General features: G+C 40.0%; 1 protein-coding gene across 3 annotated transcripts in view; it reads right to left on the bottom strand.

Annotated features, from left to right (window-relative positions):
* Positions 1-266: 266 nt before the first annotated feature.
* LOC125905492 (rab GTPase-activating protein 1) overlaps positions 267-20,443 on the bottom strand; it is a 99,095-nt gene continuing 78,918 nt past the window's right edge. For all 3 annotated transcript variants that reach the window (XM_049603453.1, XM_049603455.1, XM_049603456.1), the window contains 7 exons: positions 19,723-19,815; positions 16,590-16,700; positions 16,044-16,148; positions 13,911-13,994; positions 7,972-8,043; positions 2,950-3,150; positions 267-1,126 (listed from right to left, as the gene is read on the bottom strand). In XM_049603453.1, coding sequence (XP_049459410.1) covers positions 1,004-1,126; positions 2,950-3,150; positions 7,972-8,043; positions 13,911-13,994; positions 16,044-16,148; positions 16,590-16,700; positions 19,723-19,815 — 789 coding nt within the window. In that variant the 3' untranslated portion in view covers positions 267-1,003. The remainder of the gene's footprint in view (positions 1,127-2,949; positions 3,151-7,971; positions 8,044-13,910; positions 13,995-16,043; positions 16,149-16,589; positions 16,701-19,722; positions 19,816-20,443) is intronic.

Raw genomic sequence — 20,443 nt, 5'->3', positions numbered from 1 at the left:
CAGATCAAGGCTTTGTCAGCAAACTTTTCTTTAGCATCATTCATATACACATTTGAACATTAAAGGAAACTAGACAACCAGGGAATTTTTTTCCCCTCTTACATGCATGCACACACTCATAACCTTAGTGCTTTATCCTTCCCTTGGACTTCCACACGCTGTCTCGCTCTTTCTATTATACACACATCTTATTTCAGTCAATTATTTAAGCATTCAAACACATTTTTTTCAGTCTCACACACACAAACACATACACCTCACAGTCAACACAAAACAAAAAAAAAAAACATGCATCCTCACACACACACACATATGCTCATTACATAAGCACATTCATGTACATACATAGAAAAAGAAATGTATTGTTCAACGTAAATTAGAAAAAGCTCAGTTTTGAAAAGGCGTCTATTAGCTCTCGTACCTAAAACAAAAGTTTTACAGGGACTGGTTGGTTTGTGCCAGTAGTTTAGAGGGGAGCACGCAGAGCAGTCAGGAAGGACGGAGTGTTTTCTTCTCTATCCCGTCAGGACAGCAGCAGTTCAGATGTCCTACCTTCCCTCTGCGGGTCTTTAATATCAGCAGTACAAAGACAGAAATTAATGAAGCATTTCTTTCTTTTTTTTTTTTTTTTTTAATGCTTTTTTTTTTCTGTGACCGGTGGAAGCACATTGTGTCTCTGGGGGAAAGTGGTACCGTTGTACTTCATCTTACGTTTGTCGACCCCTTCTCATCAGCACGCTTGGCTGTAGTCATTCGGGGTGAAGAGGAGAATAAATGGATGGGGGTAATTAGATCGGGGTTGGTGGGAACAGGGAAACATGAGGACATTCTTGATTAGAGGAACAAGTAACATAGTCTGTAGTAATGGTCATCCTGGGATTTAACGGTCAGTGTTCAAGTTATGGCCCGGTGGGTTAAGTTAGGCGCCCAGAGGTTTCAACGTGGTGAGTAGCACTGAGCTCCAGACATGGTCTGGGTAAAACCGGATGACGGTGTTATCAGGTTAGGTGGTCTCCTTGCCCTGGGTCCCAGTGACGGTCTTGATAGAGCTGAGCGTTCGGTTGAACCAGGTCTTCTTGGCAGCCTGCACTTCGTTGAGGGCCAGACCCAGATGGTGCTCCAGGTCCTGATCGAAGAGGAAACAGAACTGTCATGATTACTATCACAAAACACAACAGTCGAAACTGGTCTGCCAATAAACACAGGGTTCCTACAGCTTAAGGCAAGTTAGATTTAAGACCTTTTTTTTTTATGGTAATTTTGTGTTTCTCACTCAGCATGTGGGAATCCACTGCCCTGATTCGCAGTGACGAGTTTGAAAAACTTCTAGCGTAAAAAACCCCGAGCCTCGTATACATTGTCTTGTATCTGTTTCAGCCATGCAGCCAAATATTTTTTAAATAGCCAATGTTCATTAAATTTGCACTACCCCAGGGTCGTCCAGGGTGCAGTGACAACTAGCTAGCAGACACTGGATCCCCTGCCTGTCCGGCAGCAGAGGTCTGGGTGCTGGCAGCAGCATGGGGACAAAGCCAAACACGGTTCATCTGCACACACTGCGGTGGTGGTTCACTTTTACACTGTGATGTGTAGCCTATAGTTCAGCTTTAGCTTTAGCTTCTAACTATCTTTGTCTTTTTAACCTGTTGTTGCTGCTGAGTCAGTTTGACATCCTGGATATATCCTTCTAACACAGACTGTAGACCCCTCTGTCTGCTTCCCTCTGAAATCACTGTTTCAAGTTTTCCAAAAATATGATAATATTTCTTCAGGGAGTGCAGTTAGTTACAGTGTGGGCTCCATGCTTACTCCAACAGCTTGTTGGACCATCACAAAGGGACAGGACTTAGCGAAAGGTCAATTAAGACCTTATTTTTCGATTAATTAATTCAGTGCCTTTAAGACTTTTTAGGGATCTGCAGGAATCCGGAAATAATAATGTAAACAGATTTCGGCTCTGCTACTTTCCAAGAGTCAGGCCTCTAATCTAGTATCTATTTAACCACTTTGCCTTTCCTCAGTCAACAACTTTGATCCCAATTCCCATCCCACTCCTAGCCACCATTCATCATACGAAATCCTCATCTTTCTTTTTTGACATTAATCCCAATAAACTCCTCACTGAGATCCTTGTTGCAGTTGGTCAGAAACTTTCATTGTAAATAACTTGCTACACTTTAGTCTCTTTTTAAGAAGACAAATCTCTTGTTATTCCTAATCGCACCAATTATTTCCACACTGTTTAATTACAGCAACTGTGCTCACATAGACTTTTGAAATATTCCAAAGCTCCCCGCTTTAATAAGACTGCTCTCTTCTAATTCTGTTTAATGCTCAATGCTGCTTGAGACACTGTTGATTACAGTAATGTCATCCATCGTTTATAAAATTCAATTAAATCAAACTTAAAAATAACACTCCCAATTTCTTTAACCATATCTTATAACAAGCTAATTTTCTGCTTTTCTGATTTGTGGAGCCTCTGCTGTCTTGGTAATTCTGTCCTGTGGCACTCATCAAGCATTGATATAGTCATTGAGTGTAGAAATATGACCTCCCCTTTAATAGCTGTGCAGGTGACACACTTATTAACATAAAAACAGGTAGCCTAGATATTAAAAACTTCCCCTATCGAATTGACTGGACTGACTGGAACTGATCTAGAATAATAAAGCCAGCAGTACTTTCCAAATTAAATTGACCTGGATATGTTTTTAAAGGTTGTCAAAATAGTGATGAGTCTGTCACCGTGACTCAAAGTATGCAAGTCATGATGGGACAAGAGCTCGTATACTTCAAGTGATAATGCAACTCAGTAGTTCAGTTGTAACTCGCACGCTCCTCCAGCATCAATGGGGTAAAACAACGTGATGAGGAAATCCCTTGTATTCATAAACATTCTTATGCATCTGTAGTTTTATTTGGGCTAAAACTGTGTGTCAAGTGTACCTGGATTTTGCACTCAGCTTCCACCAGCTGCAGTTTGGTCTGGGCTAGTTCCAGCTCCATCTCTCTCAGCTGGTTCTTCAATCCCTCCTTCTCCTCATCTGTCTCCTCAGTCCCCCCAGCAGGTGCTGTGGTCACAGCGGCCCGCACTCGACCTTCTTTGTTAAAGAGACTACTGCACTTCTCACAGCCTTCCACTTTGGACTAGAGAAGGATCAAAAAGAAAGAAAAGGTTGGAGAAAAGGCATTAAGTGACATCTTGATCCCAGTCTTTACACCTTACAGCTTGAGTAGAGTAAAAGCCATGAGAGAGAAGGGCAGAATGATGTGGGGGGTACAGGAACAATGTAAGAGAGATTACAGGTTAGCTAAGAATATGGGCCAGCAGCCGACACTGTTACAAAAAACACTCATTATACTTGTAACCAAGCTCCAAGAGCAGGACGTTTTTATGGCATACTTCACTATGACTTAATAGGGGGGATAATTTTGCATTTTCCTGAGAAATATTAATGAGTATGGGGGCATGTGTGTATTGCACATTTTGTATTTATTTTCAACTGTATATCTATTTTCATCATTATTATGATGTTGGCACGTATGTTCATAGAAGAACACAGAAAGAACATATTAAGAAAAAGCATGTATGTATCTTTCAGGACCTCTGCTCAGAGGAAACAGCAATCATTCAGATTCATCTGATAATCCAAGTATAACGATACTAGTGTTATGTTCATAAAATAACACAGAAAGAAAATGCAAATGTGTATCTGTCAGGACCTTTGCTTGGCTCAGAAGTGTATAGCCCTACTGTAGATAGCAGCTGCCCTCTGATTGGACCATGGTCTATCACCTTTCTTGGGACAATGCAAACTTTGTGGAAGAAAAAGAATACGTTTTTTGAGAATATGCAAAAGTATAAATCTTTTTTATCACCCAATAATTTTTTTAGCAGCTGACATTTTATTGTTTACTATGCCATGACTTTTTTGATATATTTATTATATATGTTATTTTTAAAAAATGGGCACACTGTAATATTTTACAATGACAAACTACATTACAAACATTTTTTTGCCATACTGTTGCATACTGCACTGACTTTTTACAATCACATACTTTTTTGTTTGTTTGTTTGTTTTTTTCATTTAAGCCACGCTATGCTACAACTTTTTAATATTTTTATGACATATAGGAAAAATCTGGCAAATGATACTATGACTTTTTAATGCCATATTTTTATGACAATGAAATTATTTGGCAAACTGGACTATGATATATATTATAAAATAATTAGCCACACAATAATAATAATTTTAATGACAAAATACAGTACAATTTTTATTTTATTTATTTATTTTTTTTGGCATTTACTATCACATTTTATTGATTACTACACTGAATTTTTAATGACATTTTTGTGACATTTTTTGGGCAAACTATACTATGACATTTTTTATAACATGATTTTTTTTAAAATAATATACTGTATTATATCATATTTTACTGACCATACCATATTGTGACTGTTTTTTTAAAGCTTAGACCAGCAGAGGATGTAATCCTGTGAGGTGCCTTGTCTGTCTTTTTGCAGTAGAGATATTTATATAATTTGAAAAGACACAGTGCTCTGCTTAGTTACTGAAGCATGGCAGCTCATTAGTGCAGGAGCAGTACAAACCAACTATGCTTTCTCTCTTCTGTCAGGGTTGCACTCCACCCTGCCCTTTTGTCAAAGAGCTCTTTTTGGGTGCCCTTGTATGTGATGAGCTATTATTGGGTGCAGAGCATTTTGTGCAAGCAGCAACAGAAAATCACTGCAAACACAGCTATACTGTCTGTGCCGCAATACAACACCCAATTAAGGTGCTTCTACTTGTTCGTTTTCCAGTGTTAACTCATTTAAGTACCTATCACCGAGGGAATGTGACGTTATTTTTGCCAGATGAGCCAAGCTATTCTGGAGGTGTTTGAAGGTGTAAAAATACTGAGCCCCAAACTAATCCAAGATAATACAACTGCAGCTCAGATACATACGGGCAAATGATAGTTTAAGTGTTCTGCTTTACCTGCTCTTTCTAAGTTTGGCTCATGGCTGCCAAACGTCCTAACGGCAGTGCAGGCTGGGTACTGTTTAGTAGGTTGACTCCTCTGAGGCCACTGCAGATAGATTAGTGCCTTCGCTTGCAATAACAAGCAACAGCACCTCAGCTGAAAGTCAAGGCTGTGTTCCTTAGCAACAATTGACTCCCTTAGTTGAGATATTCCCTCAGAATTAATATTTCATAACACTATTACACGTAATTTGGATTAAAATGTCAACTGAGTTTAAAGCTGAATAGTGATTATACATCATGTTTCCAGGCTCATCACTGGAGAAGTGAATGAGTGCATTAATGAAGCAGCAGAGTGCCCGAGCTGAAATTGTTTCTGTCGTCACTTTAAATAGAGTTTTAGTGAATAAGTATGCCAGTATATTATTTAAACATTTTTAATTAACACTGTTGTAACTTACAGTTATATATATTATTCAATGCACATCACTGTTCCCCTACATCACTTATAATTGTGATTCCTGACAGTTATATTACATTTGCTGCACTATTATTAGTAAATAATAAAAGGGAAAATAGTACTGTCATAAACAAGATGACAGACTTGCAGACATTTACCTCTAACACACACACACAAAGCAGCCCTGCTCCATCCTTTACAGGACTTGTCCTTGGTGCAATAAACCTGTTTGTCTGTCCTTTTGTGAGTCCTTGAGCAGCCCCGACAGAGCTCCCTGCCAAACTGGCCTTTCTCCCAGCTACAGTCTAAACAAACAGTTCACCAGCCAAGTGTGCAAGAGCTGGAAGTAAGATGCCTGGCCCCGGCTCCTTGGCCTAACTCCTCATTCTTCCCCCCAAAGCTTTGATTTCACTGCCAGGCAGGACAATGAGATAGCAACATAGTCCCCAGCATACCTGCAAACTGAGAGATCTTAACTGCAGTGTGCGTTTCAAGCTCTGGAGGTCTATATGGACCTAACAGCTGTATTTATTTATGATTGAGCGTAGTGACACTGCTTCTAAAACTGACCTTACATCATCTTTGATACATGTAAATATAGAATACATACATGAATGAAGCTCTGTAGAATATATCTGTTGGGCATTTCCACTCTAAGTCTACACATGAGACATTTTGCTCATAATCTATTCCTTGTGATCTTGCTTATCTGCTTATCTGTGGCAAAATTGGCAATAATAGTGAAAACAGAGTGACAAATTCACCTGAAGTTCTATGAGAAGTGAGCAACCTCATCATGATAGTGGTTAATATAGACGGACATCACTGACTACGTTTACATGCACAAAATATTCTGCTTTTGGCCTTATTCCAAAAAATACAATATTGCTACTAAGCTGTTTACATAGCTAATGAAAAAGAATATTCCACTAATATTCCTGTTTACGTGCAGCCATGCATAATCCAATTAATGGGCCTTAGCATGTCATTTATCACATCAAAATATGAAGAGTGGGATGGCTGTTGTTGTGCCATTTCTCTCTTTGTCTAAAAGCAGAATTATATTTGAAGTTTTCTTACTGGTGGCTGGCCTGTTCGACCATGCAAACACAGCTTCCCTCTTTCATGCCTTCAACCACCTTCTCAGCGTTGCGATATATGCACATATCCAAAAACCTGCTTATATCTAAGTCTTTCATTATGTTTAAAAGAAGGCATGTTTCTCCTTCCGACCAGAGATCTAGGCTTTTCTTTAGGGCATTCATCTCTACCCCACAGCCTTGCAAACTGTTGGAGAGTTGGTTTGTACAGTGTATCCTTGAAAACGCACAGAGCTGATTGTAGACGGGCAAGAGGCCGTGTGTTGCAAACTGAGGTAAAAATCCCAATTGAAATGTATATTACAAATGTGCTGTATACATTACCCCCTTTACACCTTGCATTAACATGCATTTTTTTTTTTTTTTTGTGATCAGACTGCAATCATATTGCTCTTGACCACACGAAAGCACAGGTGTTAATACACTCGAAACACTGTTCACATCTGATCTGCCAAACCACTTCTGAAGGTGGTCAGGGACGCATTGTGACCACATCGAACACAAGTGTAAATGCAAATGTGTCTCCAATCCACATGCAACAACTCTGTGGGCGAAAAAACGTAAGTGGGGCGCACCGGCTGGACACAGGAAGAAGGCAGAAGACAACAACCTTCACCAGGTAGCGACTGCCAAGAAAAAGAAAACGCGGATTAAAGGCGAGGATGGAGTCACAAAGTGTCCGCTCTCCATTTGGTCCGACAAAATTGTCCATACAATAACACGACTTTAAAGGCGGCTAGTATGTTGTTGTTGTTGTTGTTGTTGTTGTTATTGCTGTGGCGCACAGGTTATGACATTGTAGTCTGCTGCTGGATATGTTTGCAGAGGAAGAAGAGGAGGATGTGACGTCAGCGTGATGGAGCATGATCGGATAGCAAACGGATCTGGATGTGGACACCAGAGACGCATATTAATACCAGGTATAAATGTATGTGGTCAAGCGCTATCCGACTGCAATCCGATCGCAAAAAAAAAGCATGTTGATGACAGGTGTAAAGGGGACCTCTGAGTCTAAAGAGTACTTCTAAAAACCTGATACACAGGCACATAGGACACGTCTTAATCAATAAATGCTGCATTGGGAATATTCCTAATTTGGAATATCCAAACAGAATATGCTCTTTACATGACCAGTGTCAAATCTAATATTGTCATATTTGAGATAGTAGTGGAATATTAATGTGCATGTAAACGTATTCATTGTTACCCAGCTTCATCTGAGCTCTAACCCAGCTGTAGGTGTAAATCAACCTGCATGTGACAAAGACACATAATAGTACACGTACGTTTGTCTCCAACAGCACAGCTCTGTTATTATGCTCCATTTATAGACCGGGCTGCTAATCTACAGCATGTGTCTTAGGGCACACAGCAGTGTTTTGAGTTGTGCGCGTTTGTGTGTGAGATTTACCCGGATTTTCTCCAGTTCTCCTCGGTTGGCTGTCTGTTGTTTCTCCAGTCGTTCACTCAGCTGGGAGCAGATCTGCATGAGGCAGAGACAGTTGTTCAGAAAGTGTGTTCATTTACAGCACTTTCAAACAGAAACACATAATACAGATGTGTGTGTGTGTGTGTGTGTGTGTGTGTTAAATGAACTAAAAGTATTACATGAATAAGAGGTCAGATGCCAGGAAAAAGCATTCAGAACTTTTTTCTAATACTCTTCATATACACTATCTGCAAATTCTGTCACCCATCGTTTCCTTCCACCTCAAATGCTTGTAGTCCAGTAGAGCCAGGACGTAATGGGACGAGGGAGTACTAATATGTATCAGATCTAGCCAAATCCAACTAGCAAGGTGAATTGTTCCACTGAGAAAGACCATAAACTTATTATTTATTTGCTTTTTTGATGTTTGCCTCTCCTGACCTTACCACTGCGCACAACTGTGTTTCTCCCTTGATTGTGTTTCTTGGTTAATCAGTCTCTCTGGCCGAGTCTTCATCCTCTTACAGTTAAGTTCATTAGTGGTGCCGTGAGGTCATGTCCTGCAGAGCTCATCGAATGTACACGAATGAGTATGCATGTCCATCCTCACATATGCTCAGTCTCTTTTTCTCCTCTATCTATACCTATAACCCACAGCTACAAGCACGCTGACAGACATACAAACACACACACCCACACACTTGTGCTCCAGCTTGCCGACGAACAGAAAGATCGATGTGACATGAGTCATCCTAACGGGGTCATCCCACCTCTCTGTCGACAGACGATCTCTCTATCTGTTCCTGCTCTCTGCATGTCTCTCTGCTTCCCTGTGGCATATACTGGATCTCTCTTCATCCTCCGTTAGAGATCGCTCTATACATCTGTGTATCTTTAGCCAAGCAGATATCCATCTCTCTCCTCCTACATGTCTTTTATCTTTCTCTCCTGTCGTCCTCTCCTTCATTTGCTCTCAACTGCCATTACTGAACCCATCTCTCTACCTTCCCTTCATCACTACTGATCACTTATCTGTCTTGATCTTGCAGCTGCCCCCTTGCTCTTTTATGTCTAATTTATACTTCTTCAGTGCAGGCTGATGAGGGCACCTCTTGTACGCACCAGGCATATATAGTACTACAGCAGATAGCACGTAGCATGCGTGTTGGGGACCAGAACTGACCAGAAATCCCACTCCTAGCTTTGATGTCCAATCAAACTTCTGAGGAGTCTGCAGTGCCCGGTGCATAGTCACATTTTTCAGGAGGTGCACAGAGCATTTCTGTGGCTCTCTGAGCACCTTGCAAACCATCTCTGTGGCTTTGCTTTTTAGTTAATGTAATGTTAAGTTATTTAAATAGCTGATAATGTCAAGTTGAAGGTGCAGTGTGTAGGATTTAGGGGGGTGTATTGGCAAGAATAGAATATGATATAAGTGTTTCCATTAGTGTTTATTCACCTAAAAATAAAATCACTGTGTTTTTGTTACCTTATAGCTACATAGGGAGCTGGTCTTCGTCCACGGAGACCGTCATGTTGCCCTGCCATGTCTCTACAAACGCCCAAAACAGACAAACCAAACCCTGGCTCTAGACAGGGCCATGCACGTTTGTAAGTTTTCAGATTCGCGACCGTAGTTAGCAGAGACGAGCTAAACAGTGTCGTGATACTACTTTATTCAGTGTTTTTACCGGTTTAAATCACTAGGTGCATTTGTTTTGAAGAGGAGGAGACTTCTGCTGATAATTCAGCTCTTAGTAAAAACCTCCTGAACATCTGATCCTAAGTTATCAGAGACAAAAGGTGAGCAGACATTAGCAAGGGCTGGGCTAGCAGCTCATGTGCGACTGAACAGCATCAGAGAGACACTGAATTGTAATGTGAAACTGCTTCTTTCAGTGTTCTTACTGGTTTTCATCCCCCTGGTCCGTTTGTTTTGGAGAGGAAGAGACCTCTGCAGATGATTCAACTTCCGATAAAAACTTCCTGAACTACAACACTGAAGGAATACTGACCAGGAGTTCACACTTGGAACATAGGGAGAAGTTTCAGCATGTTGCAGTGTGCAATTCTCATCACTAGATATTACTAAATCCTAAACACTGTTCCTTTAATGAACAACTGTCAAAATGTCACCATTTTTTAGATTAACTTATTTTTTGTAGAGGTGGGAGGGTCATTTGAATTTATTGTGTGTCATTTCAAATTTGTTTGATCTTGATTTTTGGTAGAAGTGTCAGCCTCTACTGTGAGCATGGGCTATTTTAATTATTCTATCACATTTACAACATCATGTATAAATCTGAGAACTAGGAGCAGAACATTAGGATGCTCAATCAAAAAATGTTCTGAACATTTTGGTGTCCAAATATTTTAAAAGTGTGAGAAATAAAATAAATATAATGCTAACAGGGCCTCAGAGACAGCAGAATTGGCACAAGCTGCTGTCCCTGTTAGGTACCCAGGAGGCCTGAGTGTATCTACACAGGCTCCACTCCTACAACGGGGATTACAATACACCACTCGACACTGTTTTTAGCTTCACCATTAACAGACGTTTCTCTGTCCTCATGGACTGGAGGAGCAATTAGCACACAAAGCTTTTTGGGCTCTAATCCCACAAAAAGAAACTTGGCATTCACAGCCACTGAAATAGGAAAGGGCTATTTGAAGAATAATGTGAGTTATCTGGGTTGGAAAACAATGCAGGCTATTTTGGGGCATTCCTCAACTTGTCAATCCCAGAGGATTGAATGCTGCTGTCCTCCCTCTGCTCTCTCCTTCACAGACTTCTGTTCATTTTTTCCCTCTCTCCATCTATCACCCCCTTATTCTCTGTCACAAAAATAACTATTTTTGACAAAGCTCCATTTTCACATTTCACTCTGCTCTGCACAGTTCTCAGCTGCATGCAATCTGAAGGCTGCTTTCACCTATAATACGCACGCAAACGCACACAACCATCAAAAGCTTGATAGCTCTTCATCAGTTTTCAGATCTGCTGTCAATTCTAATCTGCTGCCAATATTTTTAGACTCAGGTGAAGTTAAGGTCTGCTTCTAAATTAGTCCTCATGCTATTTCTGGCTGCCTCCACGGGGAGCGATAGGAGCTGGATTGTTGCATAATGTCTCTGTGCTGATGGTAATAGTACTTGATCTGAGTAGGTTTATATTTAAGCATTAAGTGACAGGACAAGATCTGAGAGGATGAAAATCACCGTAAGAGGAATTTGCAGAGACAGGAACTCAAAATATGCTCATAGGCTCACTCATCAAAGGCTCCGGGTTCATCTTGGGGACAGTTCGTAAAATTAGATGTTTCTGCTTCACAAACTAGATGAACGAATGAAAACAGATCGCTCTTATATTATTTTTAAATATTTATGACCAGTCTTGCCACGGTAATGGCGTGATCAGAGCTTAGATCTGAAAAGACAAGCCAAAAAAGGAAAGATAAGTGGAGAAGAGGTGCTCAAAGGCTCTGCAAACATCCAGAGTTCAGGATGAGGCATGTTAAACATGCCAAAAGAGACAAAACTACCTCATAAGAAACACAAAGTTAACAAAACTATATGCCACAGGAATGCAAATACGTAAAATCTATACTCATGATGAAATTCAAAACCAGTCTTGTCACTATGTTGGTGCTTCATCAGAGTATGAGTAATATCTTAATGACTACTTGGCCTACTTACAATAAGAAAGGATCAAAAAGAGATGTGCAGAAAAAAACTATCTTCACTTTTTTCATTTATCTTGTGTTTGAGATTTAAATAAACTACCAAGTAACTTCACGTTGTCACTGGCGTTCTTTAAATTTTTATTAAAGCTTGGGTAGGCAGTATAATTTTGGCATCATTGGGCAAAAATCCCATTATAAACTTAGAGCATATTGTAATTCAAGTGGTCTGAGAGAACACAAGCCTTCTGCACATCCACTTAGCAGCTTTTCAGGCTTAAGAAAATGACCGTGAAAGGAGACTTTCGCCAGTCACAGACTATTTCCAGCAAAAATCAGCTGTCACTCACTGCTCATGAACTGAGGTCAAACTAGGCAGCGTTGATCAGATATGAATCAAGATTCTGTTATTTCATTGCCTATTTCTCTCCTCAGATATTTTCAGAAACATATTGTAGTGTACGGTTTAGCTGTGAAATGAGAAAGTTTGTGACCCAGTTGCCATGTTGTAAACAGCTGAGCTGAAACGAAGCACCACCCACCCGAAAGATGAGAAAGTTTGCTCTGGGCGGTGGGTGGTGCTTCGTTTTCCCTCGATTGTTTTCAATATGGCAGCAGGGTCACAAGCTTTCTCATTTTACAGCTAAACAGTACACTAAAATATGTTTCTGGAAACATTTGAGGCACGTAAAAAGCAATGCAGTGACAGAATCTTGATTCATGTTATATCAGTTTGAGTTTGACAGTTTGAGTGCATTCATGCACACTGACTGACATTATTGAAAGCCGCATTAGAGATGCCTCGTCTGTGATTGGTTGTTTTTATGATTCTCACAAATGCCTTAGAAGAGGCAGAGGAGCATGATTTATCTACCCCATGCACTACTGTCAGGATATAGCAACAGGTATAAAAATGAACTGTCCTACCTACTGTAGCTTGTGTAACATTATAAGTTGTTATTTATGGGTTAGTTAGTCTTTAATTGAGCGACCTAAATGTCTCTAAATTTTTCTATTCTGGCTGTTTGTATGTGATCATGAATTGTGAGCTTCTATTGCTGTCTCACCCCGTGTTTTATGCACTTGCTTCATTAATTAGCAAAGCTCCACTATGTCCTGTGAGTCTTCCACATCAATGAGCAGCTTTCTCCTCATTTACATCAGATTTTAAAGCTTCTAATAAAACTAAATATAAACCACACATTAGATTAAATTCTCTTAAAATAATTAGTGACCAGTAACCTTCATGCTGCAGGAAAACAGCAGCTGTACAGAAGTCAGCTGCTAAGCTTTAAACCAAAGCCAAGAGGTGTGAGTTATTGACACATATATTTGTCTCTTTACATCTGCCCCCGGTGGTTTAGGATGGATTTAAAGATTTTATTGATTGCCTTTAAGGCTCTTATTGCCCTGGCTTCCTGCTGTATTTTAGACCTTTTAACTCCATATGGACCTGTGGCTCGGGACTCTCCAGGCGTCCAGGCATGAAACTAAAGGAGATAGAGCTTGAGTGTCCCAAGACTGTCGAATGACAGGTCCGATGACATACAGAAAGACTGGTTGAATCATTTTTACCTTTCTTTCATCTATTATTTTATCTTTTATCCATTCGGGGGTTTTTTTAGATTTTAGTTTTAGTTTTATTTAGGTCAATTTTGGTTTTGGTTTTAATGCATTGTCCTTTGAGAAGCACTCTTACATTTGCTCTACAAATGAGGATTATTATTAGAAACCTTTTGCTGCTCTAACAACAGGGACTTGAGGTATTTTAATACTGGAGAACATATTGTATTTTACAGGATACGAATAGACACAAAAAAGACTTAAAAATATGACAGATTTAACATAAAGACGTGCTAATGTGTGCAGTGCACAATGCTCTGACAATGAGGACCAACTCCACGTGATTATGATATTGTAGGATGTATAGATTTAATATATACGCTGGTATAATTGTATAGTCTAATGTTTAGATTGGTGGATCACCATGTTAAAGAGCCTTAGGAATTTGTCTTGGCCTTAGGTGGCGGGAGGTTAAGTTGACTGTAAAAGAGGTTGTGATGTGAAATCTACACTTAAAATCACAAAGTTCAAAAAAGTTTGAGGGAAACTGGGGTGGGTCTGCCACAGTTTACAGTTTCATTTCTCTAAAATGTACTTTTGTGACAAGAGACACACTCCAATAATATGATGTAAACAGCAGGGCTGATAATACTGTCTTTGCAAACTGGACACACATACCTGCTTGTACTCTCCGATAATGGAGCCATTCTTCTTTATCTCTGATTCAGACTTATCGAGCTCTCGCCTGCACATCTCCTTCAGCTGTGGAAACACACAAACACACATACTGTTGGAGGGCAGAGACCAAGGACAGAGAGGCAGAGTCAGAGGCCCCAGAGACCGTGTGACTGCCATGACGTGAAGAAGACAGAGAAAGGTATTGGCAGACTTGAAGCTCGGGGCAAAGTCACACCCTCAACACAACCTCTGCGCGAGCACATAAATCATTCACAGTTACACCTACACATTGAAGAAGACAGGACACATTCGGTGGACAGTGCTGAACACACATGGGAACAGAGGCCAGCAGCTTTCTTTCACCTCAGAGGGATTTGTCATTGAACTCGAGAAAATCAACATCAAAGAAGAGTTGACAACCTTTGACACTGGAGGTTTGACTGTGAGAGTGTGTGTATTTGTAGATATAACACAGATATTGAGGAAGCTCTGGTAGAGGTAGATCGACTGAATCCAAATGCAGCTTTAAGCCTATAGTGTAGGCTGCAGTAATATAATGGATTTTTATGACGTCCATAGCCTATAATTATACGCATTTCTGCAAATATGATGTGGCTGAAAATTATTTCTAGCCTACAAGATTCAAGTAGCCTTTAAATACAGTAATTATTTTACACATTCATAGTAAGTTTGTTTTGCTTTTTCAGTCAAAACCTGAAATAATTCAGTCACATCTGTATTGTAATGGGTTGTGGGTGATTACGTCTGGTGAAGTCTGCACCCGAAGCAGAAAGTCTGCTTGAGGCCCCCTGTGGACTGAATGAATTGTAGATTCCGACAGCCTTCAGCACTTGCAGACTTTCCAGGAGGGTGCCCATAAAGTCTGCAAGTGCGTGAAGTCCTGACATTTGAATTCAGCCATACAGTAGCTACACTGTAGGTAGCTACACTGGGACTCCTGTTAACTCCTTTCGTAGACCATTAATCAGTCTACACTACATCCTCCTGAGACCCCAGCTTTTGTTTGGTAGGCATTTTTCAATTTCTCCAAGCTATTTGGGAAAGTAGGACCTGATAAGTTTAAAAAATTAAGCATTGTCTTTGACCAAGAAGTAGTTTTTGGGGACAGTGGGTTTATTTTTAATAGTCACAAGTGTGTAATAAATTATAAAATTGTTAATTTCAATGCCTGAACACTGTTGTGCAAAAACAAAATTGCAAATAATGCAACATATCTAAAAGCCTTGTGACTCTCTATTTCTTGCACCATACTCCTGTCCATGAATGTCCTTTTTTTCTGTAGGAACAGTTTGTCACCCCTAATTGGCCTGTGTGAAATACTGGGACAATACAATAATTAAGTCCCAATATCCTCAAACAAGTACTTCCTAATTAAAAGCATTTTAGCTTCTTACTGTTGTTAAAATTGGTCAAATTTGTTGCCATATCAAACTACAGAAGTTATTTAGCAAAAATATACAAGTATCAACCACAACATTTGATCAGGTTTTGTACCTTGTCCACTTTTGTGTCGGGATCGGCTGCAGACTGAGCATAAAAGTGTCCACAAACAAGGACAACATGTCTAAGTCATGCAGACTTAAGTATAATGTGCAGGAAACCCAAAACCTGATGTCCTCATATGAGGAGGCAGGGTCTCAAGACGATATCAAAAGTATAAACTAAAGACATGCCAACATGGCATGAGTCTGCAAGTTTTTATTCTCACTTAATAAAAATAAGACAGCAGGTGATTATAGTGATTAACACACCTTCATCCCTAGAAAGAGACTTTATCAGTAATATCAGCCATTGCAGTGTTCAGCTGGAAGAGAAACCTGCAGACTCTTGGCTCGGTCCAGAAGATAGACTGCTCAGTCACAGCCTGTCACATTAATATTGCATACTTCCTGCTAGTCTCCTTCTTGACCCGGGGACAGGAGATTTAAGCACTGTCTTTTCACAATAATTCTGATTATTCCTTCACCTGAGAATCTGTCTTGCAATAGTGCTGACGCTTTCCCCACCATCTGTAACCCTGTGAGCCTCATGAGAGTTGAGGAAAATCATACATTCAGCTAATGTCTAAAATATAGACTTGAGGCTGAGAGGTGCCTCGTCGTTGGCTCTGACCTGTGCAGATTCTTCCTCCAGCCGTCTCTTTTCGTCCTCAGAGTCCACCAGTTTCTGTTTGGTCAGCAGCAACTCTTTATTCAGGGCGTCTGCCTTCTCCTCAGCCTGACACACAAACACACACACACACACACACACACACAACAAAATAACCCATTGTTGATGAGGTTATTGAAAGTTACACTTGGCCTACTTTCTTCTTAGTTTTCTCTTTACCGGCTCTCTTTTCAAGGTAAGTCAAACGTGCATTCCTGCTGAACATGCACACACTCTGACATTTTGAGGCTGTGTAAATCAAAGTTGTGTGTAAATAAAGGTTTTGCTACATGTATACTGTATGTGGGTTTTGTTTCATAAACATGGTTTCAATTTCTCTTACGTTATTTCAGTTATTGCTCAGTTGTTGCCACATAGACCGCATACTTGTGTTCGTTAAGTGTCCTTACAGAAGTGACAACTCACATTTTAATAAATGTGTACACACACACACACACACACACACACACACACACACACGAAACAGATATTTCTTTCTCTGTGGCTTACGTTGTCGAGGTCTTTGCGCAGGGCTATCTTGCTGCTGACAAGCTCATGTGCCAGGTCGTCGTTCTCCTGCTCCAAACGCATGTTCGCCTCCTGCAAACGACGATTCTCCCGCTGGACATGGAGAGAAGGAGAAAAGGAGGAAGAGAGCGTGAGAGTCAGAGGAACACACACACACAAAAAAAAGAAACAAGACAAAGAGTGGGACGAGAAAACAGAAGAGCAGATCAACAGAGAGAAGTTAGAGAGCATGAAAGAGGAAGGAAAGTGTAGAGATAGAGCAGGGAAAATGAGTTGCAAATGAATGAGTAAGCAGCTCCTCTTGGCTCAGGAGTTTAGAGAGTGGTGCAACAAAATACAGAATGAGACTGTGTGAGTGTAAAAGTTAACTGTGATCAGGTGAGAGCAGGATTACACAGTAAGTTGTCTGTAATGTTTAACAGGGCATAACCTGTTTGTTCATCATTAACTGAGACAGACAGCATTAACAACTGACACATGACAAGTCTGTTCCCAGAGATGACAAGCATACAGTTGGAAAGGATTAAGTATAAATATTACAAAATTATGAGTGTTCCTGCTTCCAAAGAAATTATATTTATGAATTATGATCATCTGAAATAAGCCTGAGCATCTTAAAATGATGAATCTCTGATAACTTGACTGAACCAACCTGACTGCAGTCACCTTTATCAAACTGTGGCCTCATGTTTGACTGTATGAAAACCCTCATGAATAGCGATAATACAAACATCTCAAAGTTCCTTGTTTGACATTAAAAAATAGTATCGCTATATGGTTTGGTGGAAGCATTCTTTTAAAAGCAAACAAAGCAGAAGTTCAGTGAGTGTAATTGATGATCGTGTACTGTGTACAGCCAACTCGCTACCCTTGAGATGACTTATGGCATGTACAATTAATGGCTTTTTTGGTGCCATGTAGTTTTTCTTTCCCAAACAAGGACTGTCAAGGTCTACAGCGGGAGGGAAAAAAAAAAAAAAAAAAAGATGTATTCTGCTCAGTGAAAAGTCTGTCAGAACATGGTGCTTATTTTAACACTATGTAGCAGTAGTTATCTACACCAGCTACAGGGTTTTGAGATCAACGTCAATACTAAAATAGTTAAATTATAATATATAAATGAATAGAAATTAAAGGGACAGTTCACCTCAAAATCAAAAATACATATATTTTATCTTGCCTTTAGTGCTATCTATCAATCTAGATTGTTTTGGTGTGAGTTGCCAAGTGTTGGAGATACTGGCTTTAGATATCAGCCTCATCTTGAATATAATGGAACTAGATGGCACTCGGCTTGTGGTGCTCAAAGTATCAAAAAGACACATCTAGAAAAACTCAACTATGTATCTTTCCACAAATCATGACCTGGATGCTCATAGAGTGTGCCACCGTTGACGTCAAAACCAGGAAGTTTAGCATCGCGCTGGTTCCCGGAAGAGAAAGTGAATGTGATTTTTGCATTGCGTTTTGGATTATGTCAGAAAATAAGCTCTGTGGCTAACACAAGTTTATGATACTTACAGGTTTTGTTCAGTGAGATAATCTTCACATATGAACACCTTTCATACCGCATTTGAAGCTTAAATGTGATCGCCAGAACGTTAGGCTTTAACGGACTACATGACTACTCCATGGTCGCATGACTCTTGACGTCACCGCCACTAAGCTTTCAACTGATTTCGGACGCTTTATTTTAAAAACATTGTATAATGGGGAAATCGGACTGTTTAAGCTAAATAAGAAGCTGTAATGTCAGACTGCCAGCACTCTCGCCTGTTCGGGGGTGATGACGTTTAATGTCCCCGACAGGATTTGTAGTCGTATTGAGCAACTTGTTAGCAACCGCCTTTTTTACGACGCGTTAAAGCTTCAAAATTCACAAGTAGGGTATTTACTGACATGTTTTATATCGTAGAAGAAAACCTGAAACTCGCCTAAGCTTTTGTTAACTACAGACCTTATTTGAGGCATTTTACTAAAATCCCATTCAAAAACACATATTGACTTTTAGACGAGAGAACCGGAAGTGCTAAAAGCGCTAACGGAGTTCCGGGTTTACTGGCACACTCTATAACACTCAACTGCTAGCTCACCTAGCATCACTAAGCTAGCTAACGTTACAGCTCAGCTGAGGAGAACGCCATTAATGTTTACATATCGCGCTGTCATGAGCATGAGCATGAGCCTCTTGTCCATGAGTAGATGCACGCTTCCTTGAGTAACTGGGATATCATTTTTGGAAAGAGACATTGCTGTGTAGTTTTCCAATATATTAGAGAGAAGGCAGATATCTCCAACACTCAGCAACTCACACCAAAACAATCTAGAGCCTGGGTCTTCAACAGAGGGTCCGTGACCCCTAGGGGATCCTCAGAGTTACTATAGGGGGCCACCAAATGATCTCTAAATAATCGAATTAACTGATGAAAGTTTAAGTAAGTAAAATGTGTCTGAAAATCCACATTAACGTGAATCTAACATATTAGCCAAGATAAAATTAGCCTATTCATAAAACCTATTAGTTAACAGTACACAACATTTTTGATAGGCTGATTGTTACCCAAGAATCGTTATGCGATCATGTGAGCTAGCTAATGCTACATCACTGTGCAGCACCTTTAATTATTTTTGCATATTAGCCAGTTAGCTGTATTACTATGTCAAGTGTATAGACATTGTTGTGTGCCACAATGTATTATTTCATAACTTTTAAACAAACTCTGACACACTGTCCACCGCAGAAACTATCACTGAAAGTGCAGAGGGTGAGGCTAATGCACCTAGCAACACTACAACTGCTGCTTAGTTAGCAGCTAGGCAAACAAGAGAAGACCCAAAAAATATTAATTACTATCTCAAGTGCAATTCTTTTTTCTTCTTCTTTTTTTTAATATAAGTAGTAGGGATCCCTGCTGTTTGTCTTTGGGCCAAGGGGTCTGAAAAATGTTTAAGACCCCTGATCTAGAGTGATAAACAGCACTACAGGTAAGAGATAAAATATATGTTTTTGATTTTGGGGTGACTGTCCTTTTAAGACAGAAGATGTTGCAGTAATGAAGTTGTTGAAATTTTTATGCTTCATACACGTAGGTGAATATTTTGGGCTCATGTCTACCTCGTATCTCTCGATTGGAGCCTCCTGTTGCTCCTGCTGCTCCCTCATGGTGTGGTACTCCTTCTCAAATTTCTTTAGCTTCTTCTGGCTGATCTGTTGGACAGTTAGAACAGAAAAAAATGTTTGGTATTCATCAACTTTCACACACACACACACACACATGAAAAATGATACAATTAGTTGCAATTACAGACATGATGAAACATATGAACATAAACTAGCCCACTAGTCTTTGGCTCGCGCAGCAAAGGTGGCTGCCAGAGAAGAATCTTTCCCATCTTTTGTAAACAAACACACAAGATTGATCATCTTTGCTGGACTGTGGCGTTCGTTGGTTCAATCCAGTGTTTGAATAGGATGCAGTGGATTATGTAAAGAGATTACAGGCTCAGTTTGCTACTGTTCATTTCTAACAAGGCAATACATTGAGATATCGCTGTCCACACAGTCCAGAGTAACTCACGCCACCTCACTGTTTTGTTGAGTTTTTTAAAAAGTTCCTAGATTTGTGCACACATTAAAATCATAAAGCTTCTAAAATACACAGAAATCAAAGATTACAGCATTTCATGTCTGAAAAAGAGCAGTCTAAGGGCCTGTGAACTAGTTTCTACAGGCAGGTGAAACACAACTTCAGCACACTCGGTTCATCATCTCGTTGTAAAACTGATGTTCACAGTTCATGTTCAGTGGTACACCTCATACTGGCCCAACCAGCCAA

The sequence above is a fragment of the Epinephelus fuscoguttatus genome, linkage group LG18, assembly GCF_011397635.1.
Source record: "Epinephelus fuscoguttatus linkage group LG18, E.fuscoguttatus.final_Chr_v1".
In the NCBI taxonomy this organism is placed as follows: Eukaryota; Metazoa; Chordata; class Actinopteri; order Perciformes; family Serranidae; genus Epinephelus; species Epinephelus fuscoguttatus.
The sequence above is the reverse complement of the archived record's forward strand: the minus strand, read 5'-3'. Positions and strand labels throughout refer to the sequence as shown.